The sequence below is a fragment of the Amphibalanus amphitrite genome, unplaced genomic scaffold (genome assembly GCF_019059575.1).
Source record: "Amphibalanus amphitrite isolate SeventyFive unplaced genomic scaffold, NRLGWU_Aamphi_draft 000049F_arrow, whole genome shotgun sequence".
NCBI lineage: Eukaryota > Metazoa > Arthropoda > Thecostraca > Balanomorpha > Balanidae > Amphibalanus > Amphibalanus amphitrite.
The window spans coordinates 731,259-742,305 of record NW_024881545.1 but is presented as its reverse complement, the minus strand read 5'-3'; the positions used below and the strand labels follow the sequence as shown (position 1 = coordinate 742,305).

Genomic DNA, 11,047 nt, shown 5'->3' with positions numbered 1-11,047 from the left:
CTCTGTGTGGATTGCTTGGATGCTGCAGATGACCGATTGTCCCTCTCCCACCAAAAGATCGACAGTTACCCGTGTTCCTAAGGATTACATATTTTCCGCGTAGGAAAATATGGCATTAATTAATGCATTAATAAACTCAAAGCAAAGGAGGACAGAGCCAAGTAAAATATATAAATTGTATGAAACACTACGAAATATACTCGTATTACTTTAACCCTCGCCCTGGCAGGGCATTTTTCATAACACGGCCTGGCAGGGGGGGGGGGGTCGATGCGACCCCCCCTCGCGATTGGCTCCTATGGCACCTAGAAACACCAAATTTGGTAGGTAGGTGGGCCCCCTGGAGTTCTCGCCCCTGTGCAAATTTGGTTGCTCTAGGTCAATATTTAGGGGGGTTTTGGGGGGTATAAATGTAAAAATTTCGCTAAAAACAGGCCAAAAGTTTTTCGCTTATAACTTTTGATCTAATTAAGATAGAGCAAAAAGAAAAGCACCAGTGAGCTCAGCACGTCAAGGCGCGTCGATTGATATACTTTTTAGCTTGCTTAAGTGTACTTAAAGTTTTTCTTAAATTTTAAGTAAACTTAAATTAATAAATTAAGTTCAAGTTAACCAAATTGCATCATATCGCATATCATTCGATTTGGCTGATCACCAGGAACACAATAATACCATTTTTTAAGCTCTAGCGTCATTATGTGCCAAGTTATTGGCAAAAACGTCATTTGACCTCAGTTGACCTCATTTGACCTGACCCATGGATAAGTACACCAAACAAAGAAGCACCAAGTGACCTGCTGTTAAGTACCGTGGTTTCAAAGCACAAAAGTGATAGAACGAAGCGGATATCTCCAGTATTTTCCGAATTTAGTATTTTCCCATAGGCTTAACATTACGACGTAATGACCTCTAACTGACCTCAGGTCAGTGACCTCAAAAAAGCCGGACTATATGTTATACAACTCGGTGAACTTAGCACATCCTGAAAGTTTGAAGGAAATCAGTCAACAAATGTGAGTTGGACAGGTGCAAAAAGAAAATTGAAATTTGACCATGACCTTGTACCGGTTTTTCTGACCTGGTGACCTGACCCAAGGTCACCCGGACCTGAAATTTTCAGGTCATATGTAAAAAGATTGCCCCATAGGCTGTGCCAAATTTGGCGGCGCTGCGCGCCGCCGTTTTTACGCTATCTTCGAAAAACCTTAGGGGGGGTCGCATCGACCCCCCCCCCCTGCCAGGGCGAGGGTTAAATCAACAAGATGCACGTTCCTCTGAACTCCATGTAATCAGGGTGAGCTGCGATACCTTAGATATGTTCCAAGTTCTGATTGCCTGCGGGCAGTGAGGAAAAGGTAACGCTTTTGTTATTTATTGACTGATAAGGCTACGCGATTAAAGGGCTTGATTCCTCAAGTGCTGATCGCTTCATTACTCCTCTCGCTTATTTATTAATTTAAACTCGATAGATTAAAGATTTCGGACTTGGGTGACAGCACTAGCTCATATAGTGTCATCCTAAGTTATAAATAAATAAACAACTGCGTCGATATCGTCGACTGGCTGAGGCGATACGTCTGCAGAGTCCCATCTCCGGCAGAGGTCTGGCCCATTGGTGAGTGTGGATATTTGACTTTCCGTCTATGATCAATCGGCGCATTCGTCAGCGCGCCGCGGTGCCATCCATCATGTGAACAGCGCGATAAAGCTGGACTGTGAGCCGCGGCTGCTCGGCATCGCGAGCGTGCCTGTCGAGCCGGACGGCCGCTCGAGGGCCCCCGGGTGCCGTCCCCTCCCTCCATCCGGGGGGGGGGGGGCGACCGGTGTCAAAACAGCTCCACCGACAGGGAGTAGGTATAGATGCAGTATGGTGATAACTTTTCATCGAGTGCTGCTTGTCGGGTGTGAATAGTACTGCAATGCAAAAATGTGTGATTTATTTATTTTGTAATTAATTCCTTCTATGAATATTGTGTCTCTGAAATATGAATAGGTATGGCTCCGCTTGACATCCAACGTCGCACTGATTATTTTCATACTTTCTGCATTGTATTGTATTGTATTGTATTGAACAATCATGAGCGATCCACATTCTAAAAGTGCGTGGCGATTACTGCTCAGAATCCGTATCCGCGGTTACTAATCTAAACATTCACAGCATTCACACATTCACTCACGTCAAAGCACGGACTGAGACACTTTCGTAGTGCCACAGGTACAACTCACCCACCCACCAACCCGTTGGTCAGCGACGATCAGTTGATGCCCCGTCCACTATCGCGGCTTTAACAGATCGGGCAAAGCGGGCGGGAGACAGCTGCGACAGCTGAGTTGGGAGACTGTTGAGTAGAGCAGCGGCTCGATAGCCGAACCGCCGCCTACCCGTTTCCAGCCGTGGTCGCGGAAGGTGAAAGAGGTGGTCTTGCCTGGAGTGTCTCTCCCGGACAGCGCTGTTTGTGACGAACATGGTTGCCAATTCCTCGGGTTCGCCGCGCTGAATGGCTTTGTGGGCGATAACAAGGGTTTGGTAATCAGCCATATGACGCGGGGACAGCCACCCGAGCTTTTTTCGCAGGTCAGAGACATGGGCAAATTTACGGCGACCGAAAATGACTCTAGCAGCGAAGTTCAAAATTTTTTGGAGACGATCGAAATTTTTTTGGGACCCATTGCCATAAACTGAGAGGCAGTACTGGATGCGTGATATAACGAGTGCTGTCACGAGCGTTCTAATGATGCCATCCGGGAGACTGTGGCGCGCATGGGAGAGACCGATCAACAGTCCCGTACACCGGCGACTGAGTTCGGAGACGTGAGCGTCCCAGGATAGAGTACTGTCAAAAGTGACGCCCAGGTTCCCCACCTGCGCGCACGGCTGCAACGCTGCGTCACGGAACGATACCCTGAAATCTGGCAATTTGCGTAAATTTTGACGACTGCCGAAGACAATGAGCTGTGTTTTACTGGCGTTGACCTTCAGGGCGTTAGCGCAGAACCATTCGTTGAGTGACGCGAGCGAAACCTCCATGCGCGAGATGAGAACTCCAAGGTCCCTGGCAGGACCGCTAACCAATACTTGGGTGTCGTCGGCATATTGAAAGACTACTGCATCACCCGCGTACAGCGATAGGTTGTTAGAGAAGATGGTGAAAAGTAACGGACCTAACGCAGAGCCCTGGAAGACACCCATGGTATTAGGAAGAGGCCGAGACAGCACTCTACTTCCGGACCCATTTTTCAACGACACGCTCTGGGTGTGTCCATGAAGATAGGCGGCGAACCAGGAAATTTCGATACCGTGCAGCATAAGTTTTTGCATCAGAAGCTCGTGGTCTATCACGTCAAAACATTTACTAAGGTCGAGAAGGCATAGCATTGAGATCTCCCCCCTGTCGGTGGCGGCCAGGATGCGTTCAGTGACGGACAACAACGCGGTTTCAGTAGAGTGCCGGGGGCGGAAGCCGTGCTGTGAGGATGCCAGCAGGTGATTGTGAGAGAGGTAGATGTAGAGCTGCTGATGGACAATGCGCTCAACCACTTTCATGATTACAGGAACCAGGGAAATGGGCCGGAAGTTTGCGGGGTCTGAAGGATTGCCGGATTTGAACAGAGGGTGAACTATGGAATGTTTCCATGAATCGGGGATGTCGGATTGAATTAAGCAGGTATTGATAATATGCAGGATGACGCCACCAATAGCTCGGAATCCGGCTTTCAGCATGCGAACGCAGACACTGTCGGTACCGCAAGCACCCGAGCTACGCATACTGAAAATCGTCCGCTCAAGCTCGGCAAGTGTGATTTCTCGAAGTTGAAAACTGCATGCGCCAACACGGGTAAGACGTACATTCAAATCGGTAGGTGCGTTTTGGGCTCGGATCTCGGCAGCGACACGAGGACCGACGGATACAAAGAAAGAATTTAAGTCATTGGCAGATAGGTCAGGCTGAACATCAGGACCATCCTTCTTACCGGCAACCACCGACCTGATACATTGCCAAACTTTGTTGGGGCCCCGTTCCCCGATTTCCCTCTGTAGTTCCACCCGCCGGTCGCGACGCAAAGCCGCCCGGACAGAGCGGTTAAGGGTTTTGTACTCGCTCGAGTTGCGGCCTAAATGGCGGAGCGCAGCGCGACGTTGGGACATGAGATCTCGAGTGGCGACGGAGACGGGAGGAGCAGTCGGGTTACGGATAGACACACGCTTAATTGGGGCATGGGCATCGAAAACAGGTACGAAGAAAGACAAGAAAGCATCCCACTTATCACTGACGGTTTCGGCGGAGAATACATAATCCCAGTCAACATCGAGTAAGTCATGATGCAGTGCAGGGTGATCTAAACGCTTAAAAGAGCGAGACGAGATAACAGTGGGCTTTTGACGCAGTTTCGGCACATTCACAACGACATCGATAAGTTTGTGAGGACTGAAGTGACAATATTTAACACGGGTGTCGCAAACGAGCTCACGGTTGTTAACAATACACACATCCAGGAGCGAGCCGGAGGAAAATGTTGCAGTTGTCACTAATTGATCTAATGAGTAATTTGATAGGAAGCTGCTTAGGTGTTGACGCGCGCGGAAATTAGGCTCTTTCAATAAATCACAGTTGAGGTCGCCGCAGATGACAAGCGGAACACTGGGGTAATCGATTATAACTCGTTGCAGTTGGGCCTCGAGGTCCGTGAAGTCGGCAACCAGAGCAGCCTCACTGTGTCGGGGTGGCCGATACAGGGAGCAGATAATCAGCTGCCGGCCCTGTTCAAGCTTTAGCAGCGCCCACAGTGACTCCAGGCTGCTGGCAGGGCTCCCACTGCCCGGGATCTTGAGTCGGGTTGACGTGATTTTAGCCTTGGTGATAATTGCGACACCGCCGTAACCGCTACCATCTGGGCGGTCCACACGACAAAGCGTATATCCTGGAATGACCAGGAGGCGGTTCGGGGTGGTCGAGCGCAGCCAGGTCTCAGCCAGAAGCATGACGTCGTAGTTGTGACGATTGAGCTCAAACGTCAGCTCCTGAATTTTGGGCTTCAGGCTTTGAATATTCAGGGAGCCGATGAGTAATTTGGGCGGGTCGGTCGGCCGGTTAGACTGGCGCTGAGTCTGTCGAGCGGGCCGGCCATGTGCCCCGTCCACTGGGCTGAGGGGGCGTGGCCGATTATGACGGCGGATGACATGGGCGGGAAGACTGCGCCGGATAGTCTCGGCGACTTCCCGAGCCGTGTTGTTGTTCAGCCGGTCACGCACCTCCATCAGAAATGCCAGGTCGTATGCACAGGCAGGAGCAATTTGGTCGTCCCGTCGATGGTTGATGACAGGTGTTTGGCACTCTACACGGCGAGACCCGTGAGGGGTCCCAGTGCCGGGAGCATTTTATTCAGTGTCATCATATCTCCCTTTAAATGCATTCTCCTACACTTTAATGTTTCCTAACCTAACAGTGCTCTCTCTCTCTCTCTCTCTCTCTCTCTCTCTCTCTCTCTCTCTCTCTCTCTCTCTCTCTCTCTCTCTCTCTCTCTCTCTCTCTCTCTCTCTCTCTCTCTATCTCCCTCCCTCCCTCTTATTCCCTCTCTGTTCCCTCATCCCTCCCCGTTACCAATACCAGTTGCGGTGCCACCTCCGACGAATTCTGCAAAACCCAGATCGCGGATGCGCCCCGCTACTCTTTCTATGAAGTGCAGCATCGAACCAACATCAATCATCATATGTCCCACCTGGAACGGCTCGGCGGACTCGTTTGGGGAACGACTTCCCGTCGGCTCTGAGGGCGGTCCCGCCCGCCACTGGCATCTCTGGTTAACTGCAGGATGACTGCAACGTCGATACCGGGCGAAGTTGACCAGCCGGCCCCCATATCACGGCCGGAGTTGAATTAAAACGGATGTTACAATGATATCGGATCTGTGTGGGCTCGGTGGAGCTGAGGTTGTTCCGCAGAGATGGAGTTCAGCTTCCCAATCAATCAGAGTTCAGCTTTGGGGTCGTCCGTCTAGTTCGTAGCATCGCCATTACCAATATCGAGCTTGTGGTAATTTCAGTGTTCCCATTAACTGGTGGCGGGTATCACAGTGCGTTGTAATATGTTTTACGAAATAATTTATATGTCATCTTTAATTAGCTTAATAGAGTTCCAGCATTTCTATATAAAGTAATGGATCTTGTCAAATACCTAAAGGTGATTGTAAATAATTGTTAACCGTTTTTCCGACGTATTTTCGCATCTTCCATAGGTACAAACGAATTGTGTCCTTCTGTTTTATTATGTGCCATGATGAGCACATGCGCACACACATTTAGGGATACAAACGGGTCGGACACAGAATTACAAAAGACAATCGTAATGGTGTGACAAGAGACCAAACTCCCGCGGTATCTGCTGCTCCCCGCTCCCTCCTGTCAGTCACATCTCGCCTCCCCCTGCGGCCGCTCAGAAGCCGAAGGCCGGGCCGGAGGGCGCCTCGTAGTTGTAACCGCAGTCGGCCGGGATGGTCGAGGTGACCACCACCTCCGAAACCACCGGGCTGGCCACTACAGAGGTCAGGAAGCGCAGCGCCGTGCGCGTGCTGGTCGTCACGCGCGTCACGGTGGACGCCGGCGCGTGCTGCGTGACGTGGCGCACGGCGTTGCGAGTCAGAGTGACGGTGACGGCCGGCAGACGGACGGTGCTGGTCACCAGGCGCTGCTGGGTGCTGGTGATGGCCACGTCGCGCTGCACGGTGACCAGCCGGGTGCGCAGAGCCGTGCTGACGACCGTCTCAGTGCGCGTGTTGGTGCGGAAGAGCCGCTCCGTCTCGGTGGCCGTCTCGGTGTGGGTGCGCAGCTCCGTGCTGGTCACCAGCAGCAGGCTCGGCACCAGCTGCGTGCTGGTGAGTACACGTGTGAACGGCTGCACGGCTGTGCTGGTGATGTGGATGGTGTTGGCCGGCTGCAGTACGGTGCGCGTGGCGTACTCGGTCTGTCGGTGGAGGGGTGGGGGTGGGTCAGCGGCGGAGCGGGGCGGGTCAGCGCGGCGGAGCGGGGCGGGTCAGCGGCGGAGCGGGGCCAGTCAGCGGTGGAGCGGGGCGGGTCAGCGGCGGAGCGGGGCGGGTCAGCGCGGTGGAGCGGGGCGGGTCAGCGGCGGAGCGGGGCGGGTTAGCGGTGGGGCGGGGCGGGTGAGCGGCGGGGCGGGGCGGGTCAGCGGTGGAACGGGACCGGCTGTGTATTGATTCGGTGACGGAATACAAATTGATGCAGCCAACAAACCTGTAATTGGGCGAGTAGTTTGTGGAAGTGTAATTAGCAGGCACGTTGCAGTTCAAATTATGCACCATGGAAGTGATAATTCAGACAATGCACCTCGCGCTGAATTACAGTCACCGCCATCGCATGGATATTCATTTTGACATTTCCATTTACTTCGTGATAAACTTCTGACCTTTCGCACTAAACAATACTCGCTAAACATAATTAATAGTTTCACTTCCCTGTTTGAATAGAGGACTTGAGAACTTATGACTTCAGGGACCTGTCTGACTACCATTTGGGTGTCGAACTTTATCGGCTCACCTGAACCTGCGTGCTGGTGATGAAGCTGGTCTCGGCCGGCAGACGCTCCGTCTCTGTCACGAAGAACGTCGACACCTGCGTGGTCTCAGCCACGTCACCGGCCGCCACGTACGTGGCCGTGACGGTCTCCGTGACGGGGCGCGCCTCCAGCTGGGTGCGCGTCACGGTGCGCGTCTGGGTGGCCGTGAGCCGTCGCGTCACGTCCACGACCTGAGTGCTCACCTGAACCACCGGTCGGAACTCAGTGCTGTCGTGCACCTGAGTGCGCGTCACGAGCACAGTGCTCACCACGGACGGCGGCGTGGCCGTCTCCGTAGCCAGCACACGTTGTGTGCGGGTCGTGGTGATTGTGTGCACGCGAGTGGTGGGCACCTGCTCGGTCTGGGTGACAGTCGACACCAGCAGCGAGATCTCCGAGGCAGTGTGAGTGATGGTGGTGTAGGTGAGCCGAGGCACCACCTGAGTGCTGGTGATCTCCCGGTTGGCGGTCGAGTAGCTGGTGATGACCACGATGCTGGGCTCGGCCTCGGCGCAGAGCGGCTCGTCGGCGGCTGGAGGAGGGGGCAGGTAACTGCCGGCCGTCTGAGGCGCCGCCCTGCCCACGCCCAGCAGGCAGCAGAGCAGCAAGACCACGCGCATCCTGCGGGGTCAGAGCAGATACAGGAGAGGTCAGGGGTGGAGACAGCACGGGTGGTCACTGAGAGAGCATATGGAAACATTTGGGCCAGTAGTTAAAAAACAAACTTGGATGCTACAGCATAGCCTGCAACTAACGTTCACATTCAGTTCACAACAGTAGAAACATTATTGCTTACCGTCGTGGTTCGTCGAGAAATGTAATCATAAATGAAGATTATGTGGCTGCAGTTCACTGACGCTGAAAAGAAGAAACTAATTTCGTTTATTTCAAAGGTGTATTTCATCAGCAGAACACGATTACAGGCATAAGTTCATTCGAGATTCTGGACCAGTCGCAATTAAGCCGCCGCTAAAATGCACCATCCTGCAGTCTGATTTTAATTTCGCTGTTATGATCTAGATGACCTTTCCGCGGAGCGGCAGACTGGCGGCCGATGGGCCTCCCCGGCACCTCCGTTGCTCTGTCTTTCAGCAGCAGCTCCGTTGTGCTCCGTGCGCTCAGAACTGAAGCGGGTTCTGTGGCGTGTTGTACTGGTACCCCTCACACTGACCCTTCACCTCCACCACCCTGGTGGTTAGCTGGGTCACCAGCTGCGTGGTGGTGAACACGCTGGTGCTGGCGATCTGGCTGGTGATGGTGCTCTGCTGCACCACCGGCGGCGGAGTCACCGTCACGGGCACCACCTCTGTGACGGTGACGGGCTGGGTGACGGCCGGGGCCTGGGTGGTGCTGACGGCGGTGCGTTCCACGGTCACCGTGACTGGATAGGTGACGACGCTGGTGCGTGTCACCTCCACCACCTGCGGCACCACCTGGGTCTCGTGCTGCACGGCCGTCCGGTACAGGGTGCTCAGCGCCGTGCGCGTCACCAGCTGGGTGCTGACGCGGGTCACCGTCTCGGTACGGGTCCGCACGTCCGGCTGGGCGACGGTCGAGGTGATGACGATCTCCTGCGGCACGGTAACAATTTCCGTGCGCGTGACCGGCTCCCGGGCGGCGTGTACCGTCTCCGTCTCGGTAACGTAGTCGCGCTGGGTGCGGTAGACGGTCTGCGCCGGAGCCTGAGAGGTGATTGTGTGCCGCAGCTGTCGCAGCTGTACGTGCGTCACCGTCACCGGCTCGGCCGTCTGCGTCTCGGTGACGAACCGGAGCACCTGGGACGGATAGAAGACGGTGCTGGCCACAGTCTGGGTACGGGTGATGGTGCCGGTCGACAGTGCCGTGGATGTGACGGTACGAACAACCAGGGACGTCCGGTGCTCGACGTGACGGCGCGTCTCGGTCTGCACCTCTGTGTTGGTGATGAAGTTGGTGGCGGCCGGCAGACGGACCGTCTCCGTCTCGGTGGTCTGCTGCAGCTGCTCGCTGTAGACCGTGCGGTCCGACTGGACCGGCACTGTCTGGACCACGGTGGTCAGAATCGTGCTCGGAATCACACGCGTCTGGTGTGTGTTCACGGTGACGCTCGAGATCAGCGTGGAGACGGCGTGGCGGGTGACCGTGTTGGACACCACCTGGGTCTGTGTGATGAACTCGGTGGCGGCCGGGCCGCACGGCTGGTCGGCGGCCGGCGGCGACTGCGGCGGCAGGTAGGCGTCTGGCAGCTGCGCGGCCAGCCCGGTGCCCAGCAGCAGCAGCAGCGGCAGCGGCGACCACATCCTGCGGGCAGGGCGGGGAGGGGCGGCCGGCGGGCGGTGAGGGCGGGTCGGCAGGGACGGCGGCACGACGGCAGGGTCGGCCGCCGTCACCCAGCGCCGCCCTCCCGCCGTGCGCCGCGCCTCCCCTCCCCTCTTCCCTACTCTCTCCCCTCCTCTCTCCTTCCTTCCGTCCTCCTCTCCTTCCCTTCCATTCCCTGCACTGCACTGCACTCCCCGCTGCTCCTTCCCAGTCACGAGAAAACGACGCGGTGCCAGCTCAGGAAGGCTTCATTTTTGGAGATCAGCCCATCACTCCTCCACGAAGGCAAATAAATAGAGTCCCCTCCGCCCTCCAGATGTAATCGGCTGTAGCCAATAAGGCGATGGCATAGTCTCAGAGCACCAAAAAGTGTCATTAATTCTATTCAAAAGATAGCACCATATTGTCAGGCCATCGCTCCTTGCGGAAAACGAGGCTCCATAGACAACATCAAGATAGTTTTGTACATAAAGGTGCCTCCTTAGAATGTTCAGAAACACAAGATATTGAATAATCTATTGAGTAACAACATTGAATAATCCATTAATAGGTATTGAAAATAAGGTACCTTCTAGGCATAGGCCGATGCAATGATGATTGGACGCTGGATAAAAGAAACATTTAAATATATTGGCCATAAGCATTACAAAAAAATGAAACAATTCAAATAGGGCTGCTTAGTCTTTGATCGCTAAATGGGCTCTAACTTAAAAGTTCTGTTGAATGATGTGAGCAATGAAACAGTTTCTTTGTTCTTTAAATACGAAATGTCAGAGAAAACATGAAAGAAGGTAAACTCTTCATCGAATATAAAATCAATGATATTGCAAGAAAAACGTCTTTGATCTATGAATGGCAAATAATTCCTGAAGATATCCAGCTAATAAGAATTCTTAATTGAATAGTGTAGCTTTAAGAAGTGTTTCCATTGCGATTTCTAAGTAGGTACATATTCCTTTTCATATTCAAAACTTATTCATCAGACCAAGCACACAACAAACGGTAAGAAGGCTCATGGCAATTTCATAACTGGTTGCAAGCACTGTGTTACATTTAGCCCCTCCAAACACGTCTGCCTCACTTACCTGAAGTTTGTCGGTGTAAGCGGGGAAGAAGAAAGACACTGTTGGTGTCTGCGAAAACCCTTTCGCTTAAATACCTCCGTGGCAGGTATGGGGCTT

At 53.6% G+C, this 11,047-nt stretch overlaps 1 protein-coding gene across 1 annotated transcript; it reads right to left on the bottom strand.

Moving 5' to 3' along the window:
• Positions 1–6,245: 6,245 nt before the first annotated feature.
• On the bottom strand, positions 6,246–11,047 carry LOC122377706. The gene is made up of 3 exons (XM_043358055.1): positions 10,952–11,047; positions 7,550–8,189; positions 6,246–6,959 (listed from the first exon to the last, which is right to left on the bottom strand). The coding sequence occupies exons 2-3, from the start codon at positions 8,186–8,188 to the stop codon at positions 6,432–6,434; spliced, it is 1,167 nt and encodes a 388-aa protein (XP_043213990.1). The 5' UTR covers position 8,189; positions 10,952–11,047; the 3' UTR covers positions 6,246–6,431.